The 25,055-nt window shown below is 45.4% G+C and overlaps 1 protein-coding gene across 4 annotated transcripts in view; it reads left to right on the top strand.

The window, feature by feature from the left end:
- Positions 1–112: 112 nt before the first annotated feature.
- The window catches only part of ZNF667 (zinc finger protein 667), a 67,740-nt gene continuing 42,797 nt past the window's right edge, over positions 113–25,055 (top strand). Inside the window, exons 1-6 of one of the 4 annotated variants that reach the window (XM_012465328.3) lie at positions 113–128; positions 4,337–4,415; positions 5,169–5,318; positions 15,225–15,318; positions 16,790–16,916; positions 19,372–19,464. In XM_012465328.3, coding sequence (XP_012320751.2) covers positions 15,286–15,318; positions 16,790–16,916; positions 19,372–19,464 — 253 coding nt within the window. In that variant the 5' untranslated portion in view covers positions 113–128; positions 4,337–4,415; positions 5,169–5,318; positions 15,225–15,285. Of the gene's footprint in view, positions 129–829; positions 849–1,062; positions 4,416–5,165; positions 5,319–15,224; positions 15,319–16,789; positions 16,917–19,371; positions 19,465–25,055 lie in introns of those variants that run through there. The other 3 variants (XM_012465329.3, XM_064367354.1, XM_012465326.3) reach the window with 3 other exon arrangements.

Here is a 25,055-nt window from a genome sequence, read left to right as displayed (position 1 = left end):
CTGCCAGCCTGCCGGCTGCGCAGGCGCAGCAGCGCACCGACCAGCCGCCACAGGCCACGCAGGGGCCTTTGGGAAATGAAGTCCGGGCGCCACGCAAAGGACTGTGGGCCTCTTCGCAGAAGGTGCAGGTGAGTCCTCACCCTTTGGCCGAAAGAAACATCCCTACGCTACTCTGCCGGGTCAGTTCATCTCAGACCCGGACAGATCAAAACCAGCGCAGCCCAAGTCCTCTTCACCTCATGTTCTGGGTGGGACCTTGCACAGCCTCCTTGCACCTCGGAGGCTTCTAGATATTGCAGGATGACTGCGTAGTGCGCACGCGCGCGTGAGGCCGGCTCCAAACCTCGTAAATGTGGAGGCGAAGGGCGGTGGCGGGCGGGGGGCAATAACCCCTCACACGGGAACGAGTAGGTGTGGGAGCGGGGAAGGGGGCGAATTGGGGAGGTAGGGCCTCGGTGTCCACACGTGATCTCCTGAAAGGTTAAAAGAGGGTCGGGCGTCGGTCGCCAAGGAGCCCGGTGCGCGTGCCAGCCTCGAGGGTGTGCGCAGGCGCAGAGCCTCGCGCGCCCGCCCCAAGGACCGCACCGAATGCGCGAGCGCGCCTGTGCGCGTGGCGCTGAGGGGGCGGGGCGTCAGGCCGGGTCTGGTGGAACTGTCCCCAGGAGGCGGGAGAGCGCGCACCGCGTGGCCTTGTTTGGGGGCGGGGCCACGCACCCACCTGCGTGGTGCGTGTGTGGAGCAGGGTGAGGCGCGCGGTCCCGGGGTCCCGGAGGGAAGTGCGCAGGCGCGGGGTCCCTGCGCAGCTGTCACGGTGGTCGCCGCTGGGGTCGGAGCCCGGGAAGACCGAGGTGAGGGGGCTGGCGAGAGTGTGGGTGTGTCTCTCTGAGAGCGTGGGCCACTGCGTGGACGTCCCTGCCCGGGCGCGCATGGGCGTCTGCGCGGGTGCTTGCGTGGGTTGCGGGCTCGCGCCTGCGTGGGGTTTGCGCCCTTGCGCCGCTGTGGCTCTCGGGGCTTGTGCGCCCGAGGGTGAGGTGGGCCCCGCGTGTGAGGCCAGCCGTGTGTGCCTGTGTGTGAGGGGTCTGTGTCGGGAGTGCGGGTGCGTATCGCTGCGTGACCCACGCGAAGGAAACAGTGGAGCCTGTGGGAAGCCAGGCGTGAGTGTGTAACGCTGGGTGTGAAAATTTCTGTTGCTGGAAAGCGCGCGCGCGCGCGCGCGTGTGTGTGTGTCAGGCTAACCTAGCCGTTCATTGTATCCTGGGGTTACTGTGTGATTTGCCTGGGCGTCTGTCTGCCAGTTAGCCTCAGTGGCTTTGCGGTTGTGAGTGTGTGACTGTGTGATTGTGCCATTCTCGTGTATGTGTTACTGTAACCATGGAAATGAAGGCCCTCCTGGGGAGAATTCTGAGCAGCTGTAAGGTGTGATAGGCTGCTCTGGAAATCTGTGACTCTGGTTAATTGTGCATGACTTTCCTACTGGATAAAATAGCATATTAATAGCACTTGCCTGGGTGTTATTGGGAGGATTAAACAGGATGACATAGCTGAGACACCCTGCACAGAGCTTGTCACATACTCATCACCAAGTTTAAGTGTTGGTTATAGTGCTGGTGGTGATTTTTCTCTGACCCCATCCAGAGGCAGAGATAGTGGTGAATCCTGGAGGAGTTTGCATCTCTGAACTTGGAACTGGGTGGTCTTTGTCCTCATACGAGGGCATCTGACCATCTCCAGTTGAGCAGTGGTGCCCTGCCCCTGCCAAGCACCTGCGTCATCTGTTTTCTGCGTGTTTGCATTTCAGTGGAGGACAGAGCCCTCCTCTGAAGCTGCGAATGGTTGCGTCCCCTTCCTACAAGGATAGCTTGGAAAATTAAGAGCATAGACTGGCGCCCCAGTCTCTGGTGCTGACTTCTGGTTTCACCACTGGCTAGCTGTGTGACTGACTGGGAGAGCTTACTTAAATCCACCATCCCTCAGATTCACCTGTAAAACAGTAGTAATAACAGAACCAACCTCAGGTTTATGGTGAGCTTAAGTAGAACTTGGCACAAGGAAGTGCCACATAAATGGCCATCGTTTTATTATTAGCATAATAATCCCACACCTGGAGAATAAAATCCATGTAGAAAAGCAAAAGGCTGAATCCCAGAGTAAAGGTTTTAGGTCCAGATGTAAAATAACTTGGACGTCTAGATCAGGGCTTACGTTCGGAATTGTGTAGTCAGGGTCCTGGGAGGGCAGCATTAGGATGGAGGAGGTGGGGTCAGGACCAAAGGATCTTCCTGATGGAGATGTCCTTAGGGAGTTCATGGAGTTAAGAACAGAACTTTGAAGTGTCAGGGCCTAAGGGATGTTTCCATATAACACAGGGTTCTGGAAATGTTTCTGTCCAGACCAGTGTTTCTCAGCGTTGGCATCTCTGAACGCTGAGAAGACATTTGGGGCCAGATAGTTTTTTTGTTGGGTGGTGGGAGGGGGTGCTCTTCTGTGTATTACAGGATGTTGTACAGCAACCCTGGGCTCTATTTACCATGCCAGTAGCACACTGCATCTCCCTCTGGGTTGTGATAAGCAAAAAAAATGTCTCCAGACACTGTCGGGTGTCCCCTGCAGAGGCAAAATCACTCTGGTTGAGGGGACCGTGATGCAGGTGCACCATGGACAGATCTGAGGCATGATGATAAGGAGAAGAGCAAGGGAGCCTGGGAAGGCAGGGAGGGAAGAGATGATAAAGGGATAGTGTTCTGAGATGAGAAGAAAGGTGTCCATGGCCTGCAGCCCAGGTAAGCTCCAAGATGTATTTATTCATTCAGCCATTGAGTGCCTACCATGGATTGGGCACTGTGCTAGTCTCTCAACAAAACAGGCAAGGTTCTTACTCAGCTGGAGATTGCATTTAGTAGGAGAGGCAACAATAACGTCTGTAATAGGTGCTGGTAGGTATTTTGAAAAGTAAAGCAGGGTAAAAGGATTACAGGGTGTTGGCAGGTGCTCTTCTCAGAGTCAATATCCAGGTTTCCCATGGGCATCTTGGTCAACTCCAGAGCCAGGAATGGCCACCAGGAGTGACCCTTGGGAATCCCTGGATTAGCGAATCTAAGAGTTTGACTTTGATCTTACCAAAGACTTTTCTCTTCCTTGAGGTCTGGACTTGAACAGAAACAGGTCAGATCTCTAGCCCTGTGGTTGAGACTCTGAGACTCAGGCATTATTCTAAACTGTGGCTTCACATTACTCTCAACCTGGAATGCTTTATTTAAAAAACAAACAAGTGGCTTAGCCTCAATCCCCAGAGATTCTGATTTAATTGGTCCAGCATACTGTACTACCATCAGTCGTCACTATTTATTAGAACGCTCCCAAGAGAGTAATGTACGCATAGGGTTGAGAGCTACAGCTCAGTGCCTGCAGCCCAGGCTCCTTTGGGGCCTTTGGGAATGAGATAAATTGATTTGGAGGAGTCAGGGGGAGGATGTGAGTGACCTGTGCTTGGATGTCTTGTCAAAAACAGTCCTCACAGTAGGGGTGTTCCTAGCCCTATCCTTTAAGTGAGGAAATCTAATCTGTTCCCAGGCAAAGTGGAGAAATGGCAGTCTAGGCATGCGTGTGCATAGCCTGTGTTCTTCCTGTGACAGCTGTGCTGAGGTCTTTGGAGATATTACCTACATATGTCCCTGGCCTCTGGGGCTGGCAGGTTCAGACCAGGGGTGATCTTTGAATGTTTGATGGCTGGTACAGCAAAAGCTGACTGGCCCAAAGGAGGCAGTGAGGCTGTGGCAGTACCTTTAGTGGCTGCTTTTCAGTATGTCAGGACCTTCGCTCAATTCAGTACCCAGCACAGCCCCCCAGGCTCAGAGGGGTGTCAGGGCAGGAGGGGAAAGCCCTTCAGTTATTTGCCTCCAAGGAGGGCACAGCCACTCTCCAGTAACTCTTTGAAGCATGTTCCTATCCAGGTTCCAGCCATCCTTACCTCAGGAAGACATAGCTTTGTGCCTTTCAAAGCCCTTTCCCATCTATCATCAGGGACTCAGAAGATGAGCCAAGTTTATAGGCCTGCCTTAATGTGGTATGTGCAATCCAGCCTTGTTTTATTTCATTTGCTGTTTTGAAGATATAATTACGTGTTAATGACACAAAATGCCAAAGCATAGAGAGAAGAAAGCAGGTTTTGGATTTCCCACGCATGCAACCTGGTTCCTTTCTTTAGGGACAGTCACTGCTACAAACTTTTTGCTTATCCTTCCAGAGACTTTTCAAACTCATGTATTAGTATACTGTATTTTGCTTTTTTCTAAATGGTTTTTCTGTATTTTCCCCCTTATACCGTTTTATCTTGGAGGTTTTCAGCCTTGGTGCAATTGATGTTTTGAGCCAGATCATTCTCTGCTCTGGAGGGCTGTCCTGTGCATTGCAGGATGGTGAGTAGCATCCCTGGCCTCCACTCACTGGATGCCAGGGACACCCCACCTCCCAGATGTGACAACCAAAAGTAGCCCCAGACATTGCAGTTTTCCCCTTGGGGGCAAAATTACTCCCAATTAGGAACCACTAATAGGGTGCTACTTTGTTCCTTTTAATATGTGGCATCTGATTATATGCATGTAATAATCACTTAGCCATTTCCTATTGAGGGGCTGTGAGGTTGTTTCCAATCTCCTGATGGTGGTAGTAATAGTAAAATCATAATATTCTTAGCATTGGCCCTGCTTCCTGGCACTACTTTAAATATGTTATATATTTTGACTCGTTTAATCTTCACCACAACCCTGTACAATCATTACTGTGTTTTGTCTCATCTTACAGATGGGGAGGCTCAGGCCTGGAGAGGACACCTAGAGTGTCTAAGTCCAGACAGATAGCGGATGGCAGAGTTGAATATTAAACCAAGGCAGCTTGCTGCAGGCCCATCCCGTTACCCAGGGGAATGTACTGCCTCTTTCTGTAAACTCTGCCACAGTGAAAACTCCTGTGTGTCTCTCATTTTGCACATATGCAAAGATGTCTGAAGACATGTACAGGAAATAAGGTTACTGGATTAAAGAGTATACAACAGGGTTAAAGAATGTGTATCTTTGGTCTTAAAGACATTGCCAAATTGCCCTCCATTGAGGTTATACCAATTTCTCTCCTCCAGCACTGGATAAGAATTCTAACCTCAGCCTTTTTAGTAGGTCTCAGTCTTCATTGGTTTCCTGGATGCTTGGTATATGGTTGACCCTTGAACAGGGTGAAAACTGCAGCATGAAAGCTTTACAACTTCCTGGAACAATTCATTTCACTTAAGTAATTGGAAGGGGAGAGCCAAGTGATCTGCTTATCTGGTAAGTCATTTAAAACATGATTTTTACATTAACACAAACCCAGATTTATTATGAAGTAGTATGCAAAAATGAACATGTTTCAAAACAAGAAATCAAAAGAGTTTCCTGTTATGGGCAGCTGCTATGGGATATATCTCAAACCACAGAAATAGGCATTAGTCCTCCTCTCCTCTTTGGGGATATCTGCCCAAAGTTTGATTAATTCCAAGGCAAAGAATAGTGCTTTGTTCTCAAAGGCCCTGCAGCAGTGGTGTGCTGGAGCTGGCTCACCCAGGCCATTGTGCACATCTCTTCCCAGCCCCATGCCAAGTGACATCAGTTCAGTAGCTTACAACTTGCTGCGGTGGGAGTATGTATTAGTCCATTCTCACACTGCTATAAAGAAATACCTGAGACTGGTAATTTATAAAGAAAAGAGGTTTAATTGGCTCACAGTTCTGCAAGCTGTGCAGGATGCATAGCAGCTTCCAGGGAGGCCTCAGGAAACTTTTACTCATGGCAGAAGGCAAAGTGGGAGGAGGTGCCTTACATGGCCAGAGCAGGAGAAAGAGGAAGGAGGGTGGGGCTACACACTTTTAAACAACCAGATCTCGTGAGAACTCTATCATGAGAACAGCACTAAAGCGTGCTCAGCCATTCATGAAGGATCCACCCCATGATCCAGTGACCTCCCACCAGATCCCACCTCCAACATTGGGCATGACAGTTGAACATGAGATGTGGATGGGTACACAGATCCGAACCATATCAGGGTATTTACTCCATGGAAGTTTTTAAACACTATAAATCAACCCTGCCGCAAGCTGCTTGTTAAACATTCCCAGCACACCACTGTCCTAAGGTCCAACGAAGCCCAGAATTCAGGTCTCCAGGATTCAGGGCAGACCCCTTGGTCCCCATCTCTGTACGAAGGAAGCCTCACTTAGAAAAGTCAGAATCAAAGGCCAGTCTGCTCAGTTTGTCACCGAGCCCTCACTCCTCAGTCTTAACATGATGTGCTCAAATTTTCCCTAACTCTATGGCCAGTCTACTATGACGGAAACATATATATGGAGATGTTTTCAGGAAGGATTTCGCCACACTGACACCTCCCATACCCTGTCAGGGTGGATAGTGGACTCCTGCCCTGTATGAGGAGTGCAGAGTGTGCAGCTTGTGGATAGGGCCTGAAATCCTCCATCAGTTAAAGCTCTGTGACAACAGGCAGGTTATCGACCTTCTCTCATCCCCGCGATGCAAAATAGGAATGCTGGGTGGTTGGTTTGCCGTTAAAAGCTAAAGGAGATGGTGTAATGCATAGAAAGGATCCAGCACAACTTTCATTCTCATTCTTGACTGAGGAGGTGATGTTGCTGCCCAGGCACTGAGCACATTCAACACACACACCTGAGCATGTGGGCAAAGGACTGTAAATGTGACCTTTTCCCAAACTCACAGCCCACAGAACTGACCCCACCTGGCACTTGTAACCTCAACAGCAATGATGATAAATACAGTTTACCTTAATGGAGCAGTGACTCATATGATCTCTTCTCATCCTCCAACAGCCCTCTGTCATCCTTTTGTGAAGGTAAAGGAGGGAGGTAAAGACCCAGCAAGGTTCAGTAACTTACCCAAGGTCACACAGCTGCACACTTGAGAACATTGGTCAACTCATTGTCTGATGGAGGACAAGAGGTGAAGCCAAAAGTCAAATGTGTTCACAAAAGAATGTGTTTCCCTGTGAAGAAGTCATACCTGATACATGTGAAAGACACCCTTACCCTGGTTTAGTGGGTGAGGGAAGGCTCCTTGAAAAAGTGTTGGTAAAGAAAGTTAATATTTATTACAGAGCCATTCAGTCGTTCAGTTAGCAAACACTTAAGCCCTTTCTGTGTGCTTGATGCTGGTCTAAGGCACTTGGAATACAGAGACTCCTGTCCTCAGGGTGGCTGACAGTTAGCACTAGACAGAATAAGTAAGCAAATTGTGTAGACTATTACACCATGATAAGAGCTACTGAGAAAAGAAATATCTGAACCAGCTGTGAAGGGTAGGTGGGGTGGGTGCAGCTTGCGTTACTAAATAGAATGGTTAGTGAGGTTTGCTGAGAAGTTGAGGTTTGAGCAGACGGAAGGAAGTGAGGTGGGGCTGTGGCAGTCCGTTCAGGGACTAGCAGGGAGGCCCTGGCATGGGGGTAGGAGGGTAGGACCTGAATTTGACTCTTTATGCTAACAACTCCCTCCAGAAGTAGGTTTTATATTGTCCCTGATTGAGAGGTGGGGAAACTGTGGCACAGGAAGGTTCAGTGGCTTGCCCAGGGTAACACAGCTGATAGGAACACTTGTCACTCTCAGTGGGTTTGACCCCAGAATGATGTGTTTACCAGAAGTGGGAAACTGTAAGGAGCTGCTTGGCCCTTCCCTTTGACCCTGGCTAAAACAAGGGAGGCTCCTGAGTTTCCTCAGCATGCGGGAGGTCTGGATGCGCGTGCACGTGTGTGTGTGTACGCACGTGCATGCACCTGCAAGAGGGAGGCGGGCAGGGCTGAAAGGAGTGGCCTCACAGGCCGGCTTCAGCGATCACCAGCCGACCTCTTCATCTCACCCTAGCCCTGTAATTCCCCTGAATTACAGATGTTTTCGGCACCAGGTCACTGACAGAGCAAAAGAAACCCATATATTGGGCATGAGGACTGGAAGGACATGGTGGAAGGGTCAGTCTGTTCATTTTCTCTTGCTGCTGTGACAAATTGCCGCAAACTTAATGGCTTCAAAGTATACTCATTTATTCTCTTAGAGTTCTGAAAGGCAAAGCTGTGAAGCTGCCTCAGCAGGTGTTCCTTCATCTGCAAGGCCAGCAGCATAGCCTCCATCTTGCAATTCCTTTTTCTCTCTGACTCTGATCCTTCTGCCTCCCTTTTATAAAGAGGACCCTTATATTTATGTTGAACCCCCCTGGGCAAGCCAAGATTGTGCTATTGAGAAATATCTATTTAGCCTTTGACCTGTTTCCTGGCATACAACTCTTAAAATCTTAGAATTTTCAGTGATGTCTGTGAACTCAATAACAGAGACAAGTCTCAGTCAATTTAGAAAGTTTATTTTGCCAAGGCTAAGGACAGACCCATGACACAGCCTCAGGAGGTCCTGACATGTGCCCAAGGTAGTTGGGGCACAGTTAGGTTTTATGTGTTTTTGGGAAAGATGAGACATCAGCCAATATATGTGATATGTGCATTGGTTTGGTCTGGAAAGGTGGGACAACTTGAAGCGACAGAGGGGGCTTCCAGGTCGTCGGTAGATAAGAGACAAACAGTTGCATTCCTTTGAGTCTGATTAGCCTTTCACTGAATACGCAGTTTACATGTGAGAGGAGGGTAGAGGAGTAGTCACTTAGGCCTTAGTCTGGCTTAGTGAAATAGGGCAGAGGAAGCAATCAGATATGCGTTTATCTCATTCATTCTATGTGTCCTTTGTCCAAAAAGAATTTCATTGTGAGCAAATTACGAGTGAGGTGTGTTTTTAGTAATAAAATGGGAGGCATGTTTGCCTGAAGCAGTTCCCAGCTTGACTTCCCTTTGGCTTAGTGATTTTGGGGTCTGGAGATTTTGTTGTTGTTTTTGAGATGGGAGTCTTGCTCTGTCACTTAGGCTGGAGTGCAGTGGTGTGATCTTGGCTCACTGCAATCTCTGCCTCCCAGGTTCAAGCGATTCTCCTACCTCAGCCTCCTGAGTAGCTGGGATTATAGGCATGTGCTAATTTTTATATTTTTAGTGGAGATAGTGTTTCCCCATTTTGACCAGGCTGGTCTTGAACTACTGACCTGAAGTGATCTTCCCGCTTCAGCCTCCCAAAGTTCTGGGATTACAGGTGTGAGCCACCACACCCTTTTCTTTTACATGTCTTTTATATGCTAATGAGATGGCTGGTGGCTGGCAGCCCCTGGGTAGCTTCCAGATGGGGTTAATAACCAGAAAGACCAAGGCAGAACTAGACAGTTGGGACTTCCAACTCTACCCTCCAACCTCTGGGGAGGGAAGAAAGACTGAAGGTTAAGTTGATCACCGAGGGCCAGTAGTTTAATCAATCTTGCCTGTGTGATGAAGCCACCATAAAACTCAGGACAGGGTTTGAAGAGCTTCTGGATAGCTGAACAGGTGGAGGTTCCTGGAGGGTTCCCAAGGAAGGCATGGAAGCTCCACACCACCTCTCACAGTCCTTGTATTTCTACACGTTTCTTCCTCTATTCTTTGGAATATCCTTCATAATCAGCCAGTAAATGTAAGTTTACTTTTTTTTGAGTTCCTGAGTTCTGTGAGCTTTTTTTTTTTTTTTGCCTGAGTTCCGTGAGCTGCTTTAGCAAATTATTAATAATTGAACCCAAAAAGGGAGTTATGAGAACCCCAACTTAAGCCAGTCAGTCAGAAGTTCCTGAAGTCCAGCCTTGCACCTGGTGTCTGAAGGGGCGGCAGTCTTGGGGGCTGAGCCCTCAAGCTCTGGGATCTGATTCTATCCCCAGGAACATAGTGTCAGAATTGAGTTGGAGGACACCCAACTGGTGTCCACTGCAGAAATGCTTGCTTGCTTGGTGTGTGAGGAAAACTCACACATGTGGTCATGGAAGTGTTCTGTATTGATTGTTGTGGTGTGAGAGCAGAGGAAAAACGGTTTGTGTGTTTTCCACTTTCAGGATAATCTTCCCTGGCTACCTCCAAGATCCTTAACTCAGATCTGCAAAGTCAGATCTGCAAAGTTCCTTTTGCTGTGTAAGGTGCCATATTCATGGGTTCTGAAAATTAGATGTTCATATCTTTGTGGGGCCATAACTCTGGTCTACCACAGTCACTAATGCCCCAGCACCCTCATTCCCCCCACCCCATTCCCAGGCAGATGAAGTCAGGTATCCCCTTAGACTGATGTGGCTGGCATAGCACACCCTGCTAATTGGAGGCCCCTCCTGGACCTTGGCCCCTGGACTTTCTTGCCCAGTGAGTGTTGCTGGAAAGGAGGGTCTCAATCCAGACTATAAGAGAGGGTTCTTGGATATTGCATAGGAAGGAAATTCAAGGTAAGCCACAGAGCACAGTGAAAGAAGCAAGTTTGTTGGAAACTACTCTGTTACAGAGTAGGGTGTTCTCAGAAAGCAGGAGAAGGAATTGGAAACCGTAAGGAGCTATAATTAAACCTGGAATGTGCAGATGTACTTACTAAAGGTAGGCCTCTTTGTGCTATCAGTGACCATTCATCTTTCACCCTAAGCCTGGTCATTGACGTTATCTTTGAGGAAAGTAGGCTGCACTCTCAGGACATCTGGACATTCTGCAGGCTTGGTGGGAGATGGTCTGTGTGTCCGTAAATTTTCTGTAATTATAATAGTTGGTCAGCTTGGGAAGTGGCTATTTTCAGACTATAAGCATTAAACTTAAGCAGGGGCCTTGTGAGTGCCCACCTGTTCACTTTAAGATAGAGTCACTCTGGTCATGTTTTATTAAACCAGAGGCCTGGTAACCAGGGGTCCCTCTAAACAAGAGCACTAGAGTTGGGTGTGGCTCAGGGCACCATCCTGAGCCATACTTCCAGCTGCCTCCCATTGGGGCCAGGACGTTGATCATGTGCCCACCTCAACTCCATCTGTAGCGGAACGACTGTTGATCAGAACCTCTCTGTAAGGCTGATACAGCTGAGGGGTGTGATAGAGGAGTGGTTACCTCTTACTGGCTTATGTTTCAGAGTCCGCAAGGCCACCTCCCAGGTTTAAGCATTCTCGAGGGCCTCCCAGGGCCCAGCCGGTAGTCATGCTCACAGCTAATGATTTATTACAGCCAAAGAATGCAGAGCAGTATCAGCAAAGGGAAGGGTGCACGGAGCAGAGCCTGGGGAGGTCAGGGCCAGGCTCCCAGGAGTCCTCTCCCAGTGCAGTCCTGAGTGACATACTAATTCCCTTAGTAATGAATTAGAACAACACACACAAGGTACTAGCTACACAGCATGGCCGTTAAGAGACTCAGTGTCCACATTTAGTATTGTGAGCTGCTCACATCAGCATCCTTTGCTTGGCAGACACCAAAATTGCAGACTCCCAGAAGGAAAGCAGGGGTTCAACGTAAGGCATAAATTGTGGGCTCCCTGCACCACACATACAGGGAAGTTGAAGGTATTCTTAATAGTCAAGAATAGTTTTATATCCGTGTAGGGAACTATCTCCCACCCAGGTCCTTAGACACCAGCCTGGGGCTGACCCTGCACACAGGACTCCTGGGAGAGCATCCTCAAGCCTGCCCTGCTGGTCTTCTCTGCTCAGCTTGTTACCTCTGACATGGGCAGATGGAAGGGTGGCACACTGTATGGTTAAGAGCCAGGCATTCGGGACAAATATCCAGGTTTGAACCCTGGCCCTGCCACTGGTCTACCTTATGACCTTGGGCAAGCAATTCCTTCCTCTCTGTGCTTCTGTCTCTTCATCTGGAAAATGGCATTAGAACCAGACTTGCCACCAGATGTGAGAATTAAAATGATAATCTTCAGTGTTGCTTAGCACATGTAGCACTCAACATTTATTCATCTTGTTAATAATTCATTTTAGTATTTCTATTCTTACCACTGATTTATCCTACAAAGAGAGAAGCGTAATAACCCAAGCATTCTTCTGCCTGGCTTCTCTTAAATAGGACAAGGCCATCTTAGGATTCACGTTTCATATCAAAACATATCCGTTATCTAACTCTGAACTCAAGCATGATGGCCTTGGATTTATTTATCTTCTTCTACCTCCACCCCCAGGGTGACAAAACGAACATCTGTAGAGGGAATGTCTATTATTTCCATTTTTCCAGGCTGTATCCTGCTGTACTTCTTTTCATTAAAAAGTCGGGCCGGGCGCGGTGGCTCAAGCCTGTAATCCCAGCACTTTGGGAGGCCGAGGTGGGTGGATCACGAGGTCAAGAGATCGAGACCATCCTGGTCAACATGGTGAAACCCCGTCTCTACTAATACAAACAAATTAGCTGGGCACGGTGGCGCGTGCCTGTAATCCCAGCTACTCAGGAGGCTGAGGCAGGAGAATTGCCTGAACCCAGGAGGCGGAGATTGCGGTGAGCCGAGATCGCGCCATTGCACTCCAGCCTGGGTATCAAGAGCGAAACTCCGTCTCAAAAAAAAAAAAAAAAAAAAAAAAAAAAAAAAAAAGTCACAGAAAGCTTTTGGGGACATTTCTGCTGTTGGCACCAGGATATGATGATGGCATTCTTTGGAGGCATGCACTGGAACATTTAGGGATAAACTGTCATCATGTCTGCAACTTTCAGACAATTGCTTTTTTAAAAAAGTGTATGAAAAATGTTAACATTTGGTGAAGAGTAATGAGGCATTCATTGTATCATTTTGTCAAGATGTCAAGCTTTCCACAGTAAGGGGAATGAAAAGTATGTCCCCATTTGTGTCCTCTCCAAAGACAAGTGTGGAGGACCAGGTAATGGCTGCGGCAGAACTGTCTCTGTGGGATGGGGTTTCAGCATACTGAGGATTTGGTTGAGTTAGGCAACGAGTGTTTACTGAGCACCTGCTCTGTGCTAGGTAGGTTCTCAGCCCTGGGAGTAGAGCGGGAAACAAAGTCTCTGCCCTCCAGCTCAGGTCATTGTGTGTGTGTAGGGAGAGGGGAGGTACTAACCACATAGGCACCCACAGAAACAAGCTGTTCTCAGAAAGTGGCACATGCTATGAGGAAAATGCAGCAATACAATAATACACTGCCCTGCAGAAAGATAACGTGAGGCACGTCATTTTAGATTTTCCAGCAGCTACATTGAAAAGGGTAAAAAGCAACAAATTTATCAGTAATGTGTTTTTTTTTGTTTTGCTTTGTTTTTGAGACAGGGTCTCACTCTGCTACCCAGGCTGCACTGCAGTGGCATGATCTTGGCCCACTGCAACCTCTGCCTCCCAGGCTCAAGCAATCCATCCCAGTCTCCCAAGTAGCTAAGTCTACAGGCACACACCACCATACTCAGCTAATCGTTTAATATTTTCAGAGATGGGGTCTCACTACATTGCCCAGGTTGCTCTCGAACTCTTAGGTTCAGGTGATCCTCCTGCCTCAGCCTCAGAGCAGTGGGATTACAGACATGAACCACTGTGCCTGGCCCATTGCAGTTAATTTTAATAATATATTATATTTAACTGACTATATCCAAAATATTAACATTTTAACATGTAGCCAGTATAAACAATTATCAATGAAATAGTTTTTTTTTTATACTAATAGTTTGTATTTTTTCATACTAAGTCTTTGAAATCTGATACAAGTTTTATGCACACTTCCATCTAGACCCTTAATTTACCGTGAAGATACCTGATCTGTACTTCATTTCATAAAACCTTTGGAGAAGCAGAGTCACATACCCAAGTTGTTCCAGACGTACTTTAAAGTTTCATAGTAACCAAATTGAGTATCAGTTTTTCATTTTAAATTCACAGTAATTTTATTATTGTTTTAATAGTGAATTGATTGGAATGAAAATGAGTTCCAGGCTGGGCACAGTTGCTCGTGTCTGTAATCCCAGCACTTTGGAAAGCCTAGGCAGGCTGATTGGTTGAGCCCAGGAGTTTGAGACCAGCCTGGGCAACATGCCAAACTCTGTTTCTGAAAAATATAAAAATTAGCTGGATGAGGTGGTAGGTACCTGTGGTCCCAACTGTTTGGAAGGCTGAGGTGGGAGGATTGCTTGAGCCCAGGAGGTTGAGGCTGCAGTGAGCTGAGGTCACACTGCTGTGCTCCTGCCTGGGCAGCAGAGCAAGACCCTGTCTCAAAAAAGAAAAAAAAAAAAAAAAAGGAAAAAGGAAGAAAAGAAAATGAGTTCCTCAGTTGCACTAGTGTTATTTTCCTGTGCTCAGTTTTCACATGTGGCTAGTGGCATTCACATTAGACAGCGTAGGTATAGCCTAATACAGGCAGAGATTCTTTTATATGGGTAGATCGAGGGGCCCCTTCGAGGAGGTGATCTGACCATATCTTCCCTCCTCCTCTCCAGCCACCCTAGTCATGCCACCAACGTTTCCCCCAGATTTCTGCAAAGCTACCTACCAAGTCCTCTCCTCACTCCTGTTCTCTCTCCTGACACACAGTTTACCCACTATATAGACACACCCAATTGTTTTGTTAACTGTTAAGTCTGGTGGTGTCACTCCCCTACTCAGCTCCCCTACCTCCCCCAGTGATGTCACGGTTTGGATCAGATCCAAGCTGCTCAGCACCCCTTTCATGATCTGGCCCCTCCTGCCTTAGCCCACCCTCCCCACTGCACTCACTCTGCCTCAGTACAGTGACCTTGTTCTCCTCACACCAAGCGTGCACCCAGCCAGCACTCTGGCACCTGCTGTGCCTCTACCTGGAATGCTCTTCCCCTAGCACCCACATGGCACACGCTCTCACATTTGGACCTCAGCTCCATGTGGCCTCTTCAGAGACAACTTCCCTGACCATCCCACTACTCTCTAACCCCTGCCCTGGCCTGTTTATTCTTCATAGCAATGACCATGACTCTCATTGTGCTTTATATGGACTTGCTTCCCCTACTGGAATGTAAGTGCTTGGGAGCTGGCACTCTTCCACTCTAACTCACTGTTCTCTCTCCAGTACCTGGGACAGCTGGACACCTAGTGGGTGCTCAGTAAATACTTGTCAAATGGATGACCAGAGGTCTGTACAGTCCTCATTTACCTCCTGATCAAGAACCCGCTGCGATCTTAGGCATAAAAAGTGTTGGCCGTGCCCTTCCTGACCGTGAGAGGGTGAGGGGGGCAGGAATGCACCAGGTGTTCTGACAACGGTGTGTGCGTGCGTGCGTGTGTCTGTCCAGGTTAGGGGCCTGTGGACTCTGACACTGCCCAAAAGGCCCAGTTGGCCTCATGACCTCTCTTCTCCCTGCAGCCCTGCCTTACCAGCTCTCTCTGCCCCTCTCTGAGTGTGGACCCTCAAGCGGGAGGACAGGATGCCTGCTGCACGGGGGAAATCCAAATCCAAGGTAAGTGGCAGTTTCTCTTTCTTCAGGAACATCCCATCATGTCTTGTGAGATGTTGACCATTCGCTTTCCTTTTATGGAGACTTGTTGCCTATTGGAGTTCCATCCAATGCCTAGTCCTTGGTTTTCTCCCATTGCCAAGGGGAGAAGAGCCTGAGAAGGGTCCAGCAGCCAGGAAACTGCCCAGTGGGCATCTCTCCATTCCCCAGTGTGCACATGGCCACTGGCCTGTTGGTTCAGCATTTCCAGGGGCTTTGCCAGTGCCAGGAGAAATGTCCTCCCTGGAGGAAGATGGGAGCCACTGTGATTTCTCAGCATGGAAATGAATGCCCAGGTGGGGCCTGCAGTAGCAGAGAGGATTTAACATGTGCTCTGGAGTTAGTCTTGTTGTGTGCTTTTGTTTCTTTTTTTAAAACCCATATTTACATGGAGGAAATCTCTCTCTAGCTGAGGTCCCAGGACTAAGAGGCACCATCTAGCCCTGTTATTCCATTGAGTGCATTGGCGCAGTGAGGTGGTGTGGGCAGCCTCCTGTGGTCAGCATGCTCCACCACTGTCAATCATTGAGTGTTTTTTACAACAGCTTCTCAAATGCAGTTTCCCATAACAAGCGTGTTTGCTTTCAGTTATGTGTATTAGTTCCTCCTTGCTGCTGTAACAGATTAGCTGCAAACTTGGCAGCTCAAAACAGCACGTGTTTATTATCATGCAGTTTTGTGGGTTGGTGCCCAGGCACAACATGGTTTCGCTGAGTCATCTGCTTTGGAGTGCGCAGGGCTGAAATCAAGGTGCCAGCCGGCTGTATTCTCATTTGGGGCTCGGGTCCTCTTCCAGGCTTGCTGGTTAGCGGGCACATTCACTTCCTTCTCGCATTTTCCACCTGACCCTTATTTTTCATCTTCAAGACAGCAAGAACTAATAACCAACTGGCCAGGTCAAGTCCAAGATAATCTGCCTGTTTTAAAGTCTTGTGTTAAGGTCAAGTGATCAGTGACCTTGATTATACCCTCAAAGAACCTTTTGTCATGTGTAACATATTCATATGCTCCTTGGAGAGCATGTGGTGAGGAGATTAAATCAGGAGCCACACTGTCCAGATTGAACCCTAGCTTCTCCATTTACTAGCTGTGAGACTGCAGTAAGTTTTCTCACCTCTCTGGGCCTCAGTTTCCTCATCTGTAACAGACTGTGATTCCGTTGATAGTGCCTCTAGAAAAATGCCTTGCCCTTGTAAATGCCTGGTAGATCCAGGTTGCCATGTATTTTTAATGCAAGATAGTTTTAGTAACAGCTGTGTCTCATATTGTATTTTATTTAATTTCTTAATATGCCCCTTTTGGCCTCAGAACCCTGAATGCTTCCTGAATGATTCTTGTACCTCATGTCTCCCATGTTTAAGATATGTGTATCGTTTCCCCCAGTCACGTGGAAGCGCGAGCCCATGGTGAAAGGACGTTTGATTTTTCATTTCAGGCACCTATAACATTTGGGGACTTAGCCATTTACTTCTCCCAGGAGGAGTGGGAATGGCTGAGCCCCATTCAGAAGGATTTGTATGAAGATGTCATGTTGGAGAACTACCGGAACCTGGTCTCGCTTGGTAAGGCTCTTCTTCCCCCGCAGTCCAGAACCAGCCTGTTGAGGGAGTTGCATCACTCTGGGTCTAGTCAGGAAAATGGAAGGCACTACAGTTTCTTTCTTTCTTTTTTTTTTTTTGAGATGGAGTTTTGCTCTGTTGCCCAGGCTGGAGTGCAATGGCATGATCTTAGTTCACTGCAACCTCTGTCTCCCAGGTTCAAGCGATTCTTCTGCCTCAGCCTTCTGAGTAGCTGGGACTACAGGCACGTGCCACAACGCCCAGCTAATTTTTGTGTTTTTAATAGGGATGGGGTTTCACCATATTGGCCAGACTGGTCTTGAACTCCTGACCTTATGATCCACCCACCTCAGCCTCCCAAAGTGCTGGGATTATAGGTGTGAGCCACTGTGCCCAGCCTGCATTTTTTTTAAAGATCTTTTTTGAGATATAATTCATATACAGTTTACCCATAAAAAGTGCACAATTGCATGGTTTTTATAATACCATGTGTATTCAGCATTATGCATCCATCACCACAATTAATTATCTTTTCATTATTCCCACTCAAAAACCCGGTACACATAAGTAATCACTCTTCATCTTCCCCAACCACTCATCCCCCCAGATTAGGTAACTACTAGTCCACTTTCTATCTCTACAGATTTGCCTGTTCTGGACCTTTCATACATATGAAATCATAAATATGTGGCTTCTTTCATTTATAATGTTTTTGAGGTTTATCACATTGTAGCATGTGCCAATACTTCATTCCTTTTCATTGACAAATAAGTATTGTATGGATAGACCACATTGTGTTTATCCATTCATTAGTTAATTGATGGGCAGTTGGGTTGTTTTCACTCGCTGGTTTCATTCTCTGGTTACTTTGATATGCTGCTATGAACATATACAAGTGTTTTTTTTGTGGATGTATGTTTATTTTTCTTGGGTAGATACCTAGAGGTAGAATTGCTGGGTCATATGGAAACTCTGTAGGTAACTTTTGAGTTCTTTTGATAGAATTTAAGTAATTAATTTAAGAGGTGTTGTTAAAAGGTGAATGGTGGACATTGATGTAACACAGAGATAGTTAACTGTAGGAAGCCGCCACCATCCCTGGGGTTGGAGGGGCAAAGAGAAGAATTTAGGGTTTTTAGGACTTCAAGGAAGGTCCCCTCAGATCTGGAACTCAGACTTCTAAAGGAGGGGGAAGTGTGCTGCCTAGTATGTTTATACTTCTGAGGGGCCAGATGAAACTGGTTCTGAGAGTACAGAACTAAAAAAACTCCAGACATTGAAACCAAAAAGGCCCTGCTGGTGGATGTGGACAGGAAGCAGCAGGTGAAGCAGAAGTGAAGATAGCAAAGCCCTAGCCCTGGGACCACAAAAGAGATCACAGAAGGGCGGGAATCTGGAGCAGAAAGACAGTAACTTCCTAACCAGCCTCAGGAGTTTCTGATTCAGTTCTCAGGAAGATAGTTTGCTTTGTAGAGTTAAAATTTAACAACTCTACTGGCTGTAACTGGGATTTCTGCATCTCTGTGTGAGATTTAAACACCCAAACTCAATACCGCATACTCTTAACACCAGATGTTTTCCCGCACACACCAAACAGTTCTCCAGCAGACTCCAACTGGGTGTCCTCCAATTCAGTTCAATTCTGACACTGTCTACCTGGAGATAGTGTCAGATCTCACAGGGTAAGGGCCCAGTCCCATGAGACTATCCCCTACTTGAGACGCCAGTTGCACGTCCAGGCCTCTGGAACTTCCGACTGACCAACTCTAAATTAGGGGATTCCCATGACCCTCTCCTCAGGTTCAGTCATTCGCTAGAACTCAGAGAGTCGCTTTACTTATGCTTACCAGTTTAGTATAAAATATATTACAAAGGATACAGTTGAACAGCCAGATGCAGGAGTGCAGAGGGCTAGGTATGGGGGGAGGGGCAGGAGCGTGCACCCTCTACTGTACCACCCTCCACGTGGTCAGCAACCCTGAGGCTCTCCAAACCCAGTACACTGGGGGTTTTTAAGGAGGCTTCAGGTAGGCATGGTTGATTAAATCATTGGCCATTAGTGATAGGCTCAAACTCCAGCCCCTGTCCTCTCCTCAGAGGTCAGGCAGTGGGCTGAAAGTTTCAACCCTCTAATCACATGATTGGCAACCAGCCTCCGTCTGAAGGCTGTCCAGAAGCCCCCAGCCACAGTCTTCTCTTAACAGATGAAAGACACATATGCGGAAGATTCCAAAGGTTTAAGGAGCTGTACCTGGGATACATGGGATGAAACAGGGATGAAAACCAAATACCTATTTCTTATTGCAAATCACAGTATCAATTCCCCATTCTCCAGCTGCCCTTCATATCCTGTATGCTCTTTCATGCACTAAACCACATTCCTATTGATGCAGGGCGTGGCTCTGACTTCTCTGGTGCCCACATTTATAGTCAATTCCCACGTTTGTCCCACATACAGGTCTTTCCTTTCGGAGACCAAATGTGATCACCTTATTGGAGAAAGGGAAAGCACCCTGGATGGTAGAGCCAGCAAGAAGACGCCGGGGTCCTGGTGAGTGACAGAGAACCAAGGCACATGTCTCAGTCCACTGGGGCTGCTAAAACAGAATGCCACACACTAGATGACTTACAAACAACAGAAATCTACTTCTCACATTTCTGGAGACTGAGAAGTCCAAGATTGGTGCATGAGCTGATTCAGTGTCTGGTGAGGGCCGCTTCCTGATTCATAGATGGCACCTTCTTGCTGTGTATGTGCACGGAGGAAGGAGTAAGGGAACTCTCTGAGAGAGAGATTGTAGGTGATTATAGATGATATTAATCTCATTCATGAAGGCTCCACCTTCATGATTTAAGTACCTCCCAAAGGCCCCACCTCCTAATACCATTACCTTAGAGGGTACGATTTCAGCATAGGAATTTGGGGAGACACAAATGGTCAATCCATTGCAGTATAGAAGCAGGCATTCTGCATAAGAGCTCATGTGATTGTGAGGGGGCAGTCTCCTTTAAGAGATTATTTGTGTGCCTCTCCCACTGAAAGGCCCCAGGCCTCTGCAGAGAATTCAAGTCTCTTTAGTATGAGTCCTAGAGGAAGAAAAAGCAACAGTTTATATGTCCTTACTGGGTGTCAGGCACTCTTCTCAGTACAGGGTCTTCCTCCCAGCAACCCAATAAGGTGAGTCTTCTTGTTAACCCCACTTTATAGATAAGCAAACTGAGGCCCAAAGAGATTTGGTGACTTGCCCAAGGTCACCCAGCTAGGAAGGAGCAGCAGAGGAGGGTTTGAGGCCTAGCCTCTGCCTGTTTCCAGAAGCTTAGCTCTCCACACCCTTATGCCCACCTGTCCCCCTGCATCTCTGCTTTCATATTTCCCTTCAGAGAACGTGTATGCTGGCCTCTCTGATAACACTAATAACATTCAAATTTGCATGATTTTTGTCATTCCTTTAAAAAATTTTTTTACCTCTTTTCTCCAAGTATTCTTTTCAGCTGCTTTTCAAGGATTAATTTACAAATAGATTCCTCTTTGGTTGGCCAAGTTATATATTTTGTGTGTTTGTTTCTTTAAGTAGCATTCATTGAGTTTCTTCTTGGATGGGATGCTTCATCTAGGAGCTAGGGATGAACATTTTGGTGTAGGCTGGGAGAGAACGGCACCACCTCGAGCATCTGGCTTTGGTGACCTCCAGGGTCTGAGGGTGTGTAGTAAGAAGCCAGCCGATGGCAGCAGAGTGCAAAAAGAAGGACCCATCTTAATTTCAACATGAAAAAATATCCTTTATTAAAATACTGTTTTTAGGTTCAGAAGAAACTTAGTCATATAACATAAAGTTTAGAAAAACGAAAAGGCAAAAACAGTTACATATAGTTATCCCTGGTAAGTCTATTTTATGAAATTGGATTTCATGGTTATTATAAAGCTTATATATTTCTGCTTTTTTCACACTTTGTCGTAGTAGTAATGTTCTGTTACCAGTCTCTCATGTCTTATTTTCCATTTAGATTCTGATTTATTATTATTAACATCAGCACATCTGCATAAGTGCTTTTACCTGTTTTCTGTAGTACTGAGTCACAGTGTGGGAGCTCTAGATACTTGTGAATTACTTTGCAGAAGAATTGTCAAATCACCAGCTCCCAGTAAAAAAACTAGGCACTAGGTCTTTATCTAGTAGACAACATTTCTCAGAATTGTGAGGTTTCACAATTGTGAAATTTCACAAATGGTGGGTGTGTTGTCGCAATGTGTTGCTGGAGGAATGAAGTGCGGCCTTTGTGACTACACAAAGACACAGCTCCTGAAAGCTGTGACCAGTTTCCTCCTGACTTTGCCCCATTGCCCTTTGCGCACTTTACTTTGATTCCTTTTTCTGTAATAAATCATAGCAATGACTACAACTTAAAAAGGAGAATTATCAAATCAACACCGTCAATAGCAATGGGGTTTGATTTTCATACTCACTAGTATTGGATATTGCCATTAAAATGTTTCTCTTAATTTAGTAAAATAAATTAATGCAGTTAGCATTTATTGAGAACATACTTTGTGCAGGTTCTATGCAAAACCTGTAAGTCAGCATCTCATTTAACCCTCACAACACTTGTAGAAAACTCTGTCATTCCCAAGTGGCAGATGAGGGTTGAGTCTTAAAAATGTTAAATAACTTGCCCAGAATCTCCTGTCCAGGAGATGCAGTAGCAAGGTTTGAAGCCTTGGCAATTTGCCTTTTTAAATTTTTTTCTCTTTAATTTTTACAGGTATATAGAAGGTACATATAAATGTTAATATTTACAGGGTACATAGGATGTTTCAATACAGGCATATAATGTGTAAGAATCACATCAGGGTATATAAGGTATCTATCACCTCAAGCTTTTATTATTCTGTTGCAAACATTCCTATTGTATTCCCTCAGTTATTTAAAAATGCACAACAAAGCATTGCTGACTGTATTCACCCTGTTGTGCTATCAAACTGTAGATTGTATTTATTGCATCTGACTATATTTTTGTACCCATTAACCATCCCCTCTTTTCTGCCTCCCCTTCCCAGCCTCTGGTTACCATCCTTCTACTCTCATATCCATGAATTAAATTGTTTTAATTTTTAGCTCTCACAAATGAGAATCTGTGAAGGTTGTCTTTCTGTGTCTGGCTTCTATCACTTAATGTCTTCGAGTTCCATCCATGTTGTTGCAGATTACAGGATCTCATCCTTTTTTATGGCTAAATACTACTCCGTGACTGTATTGTTGGTCATGTGGCTATTGTGAATAGTGCTGTGATAAACAGGGAAATGCAGAGATGTTTTTGATATACTAATTTATTTTTGTGGGAGAGAGGAATATACCAAACAGCAGAAGGATTGCTGAATCATACACTAGTTCTATTTTTAGTTTTTTGAGGAACCTCTCCATACTGTTCTCAATAGTGGCTGTACTAATTTACATTCCCACAGAGTATGAGGGTTCCTCTTTCTCCATATTCTCACCAGCATTTGTTGTTGCCTGCTTTGGGATAAAAGTCATTTTAACTGGGGTGAGATGATACCTTGTAATTTTGATTTGCGTTTTTCTGATGATCAGTGATGTTGAGCACTTTTTCATATGCCTGTTTGCCATTTGTATGTGTTCTTTTGAGAAATGTCTAGTCAGACCTTTTGCCCATTTTTAATTGGATTATCGTAATTTTTTCCTATAGAGTTGTTTGAGCTTCTTATGTATTCTGTGGTTTTCAATCCCTTGTCAGATGAGTAGTTTGTAACTATTTTCTCCCATTCTGTAGACTGTCTTCACTTCATTGATTGTTTCCTTTGCTGTGCCCAAGCTTTTTAACTTTATGTGATTCTATTAGTCCATTTTTAGTTTCATTGCCTGTGTGTGTGGGGTACTACTCAATAAATCTTTGCCCGCAATGTCCTGGAGACTTTTGCCAGTGTTTTGTTTTAGTAGTTTCATTGTTTTAGGTCTTAGATTTGTCTTTGTTCCATTTTGATTTGATTTTTGCATATGGCAAGAGATAGGGATCTAGTGTCTTCTGCATGTGGATATCCAGTTTTCTCAGCACTATTTATTGAAGAGACTGTCCCTTCCCCAATGTATATTTGTAATACCTTTGTTGAAAATGAGTTCACTGTAGATGTATGGATTTATTTCTGGGTTCTCTATTCTGTTCCAATGGTCTGTGTGTATGTTTTCATCCCAGTACCGTGCTGTTTTTGGTTACTGTCGCTCTGTATTATAATTTGAACTTAGGTAATATGATTCCTACAGTTTTAATCTTTTTGCTCAGGATGGCTTTGGCTATTCTGGGTCTTTTGTGGTTCCATATAAATTTTAGGATTATTTTTCTATTTCTGTGAGGAATGTCTCTGGTATTTTGATAGGGATTGCATTTAATCTGTAGATGAATTTGGGTAGTATGGACATTTTACTAATAATTATTCTTCAAATCCATGTGCATGGACTATCTCTCCATATTTTTGTGTCTTCATCAATATCTTTCATCAGGGTTTCGTAGTTTTCATTGTAGAGTTCTTTCACTGCTTTTGTTAAGTTTATTCCTAGGTATTTTATTTGTAGGTATTGTAAATAGGATTACTTGATTTCTTTTTCAGATATATAGAAACATATATCTGAAAATATATATAGAAATATATATCTGAAAATACAGAAATAGAAATAAAGAAAGGGTGCTGGATTTTTATGTTGATTTCGTATCCTGCAACTTTACTAAAATTATCAGTTCTAATAGTTTCTAGGTGGAGTTTTTATGATTTTCCAACTAAAAGATCATATCATCTGCAAAGAAGGATAATTTGATGTCTTCCTTTCCAACTTGGATGCCGTTTATTTCTTTCTCTTCTCTGCTATAGCTAGGACTTCCACTGCTGTGCTGAATGCTGAATAACAGTTGTGAAAGTGGGCATTCTTTTTCTCCATGTTCTTGATCTTAGAGGAAAGGCTTTCAGGTTTTTTTCCATTCAGTATACTAGCCATGGGTTTGTTATATATGTCTTTTATTATGTTGAGGAATGTTCCTCTGTACCCAGTTTATTAAAGATCATGTCGTGAAGGGATGTTAAATTGTATCAAATGCTTTTCGGCATCAACTGAAGTGATCGTATGTTTTTTTGTCCTTCATTCTGTTTATATATATTATTGATTTGCGTATGTTGAAGCATCCATGCATTCCTGGGATGAATCCCTCTTGTTCATGATGAATGGTCTCTTTAATGTGTTGTTGAATTCAGTTTGCTAGTATTTTGTGGAAGATTCTTGCATTAATATTCATGAAAGATATTGGCCTGTAGTTCTCTTTTTGATTTTGATATCAGGGTAATATTGGCCTTATAGAATGAGTTTGGAAGTTTTTTGGGATAGTTTGAGTAGGATAGGTATTAGTTTTTCTTTAAATATTTGGTAAAACTTGGCTGGGCACGGTGGCTCACACCTGTAATCCCAGCACTTTGAGAGGCTGAGCTGGGTAAATCACCTGAGGTCGGGAGTTTGAGACCAGCCCAACCAATATGTAGAAATCCTGTCTCTACTAAAAATACGGAATTAGCTGGGCATGGTGGTGCATGCCTTTAATCCCAGCTCCTCTGGAGGCTGAGGCAGGAGAACTGCTTGAACCGAGGAGGCAGAGATTGTGGTGAGCCGAGATCCCGCCATTGCACTCCAGCCTGGGCAACAAGAGCAAAACTCCATCTCAAAAAAAAAATATTTTTTGGTAAAACTCAGCAGTGAAGCTATCAGGTCCTGGACTTTTCTTTGTTGGGAGATTTTATTACAGGTTCAGTGTCATTGTTTGTATTGCTCTGTTCAGGTTTTGGATGTCTTCCTGATTCAATCTTGGTGGGTTGTATGCATCTAGGAATTTATCTATTTCTTCTAGGTTTTCTAATGTATTGGCCTAGATTGCTCATAGTAGTCTCTAATGATCCTTTGAGTTTCTGTACTGTCAGTTGTAATCACTCCTTTTGCATCTCTGGTTTTATTTATTTGGGTCTCATCTCCTTTTTTCTTAATCTGCTTGAAAGTTTGTCGATTCTGTGTACCTTTTTGAAAAAATTTCATTCTGTTGATCTTTTGTGGTTTTTTAACTTAAATTTCATTTCTCTTCGCTCTGATCCTTATT

The sequence above is a fragment of the Aotus nancymaae genome, unplaced genomic scaffold, assembly GCF_030222135.1.
Source record: "Aotus nancymaae isolate 86718 unplaced genomic scaffold, 86718_ANA_hifiasm-v0.15.2.pri h1tg000069l, whole genome shotgun sequence".
Classification (NCBI taxonomy): domain Eukaryota; kingdom Metazoa; phylum Chordata; class Mammalia; order Primates; family Aotidae; genus Aotus; species Aotus nancymaae.
This window is presented reverse-complemented; position numbering and strand designations above follow the sequence as displayed.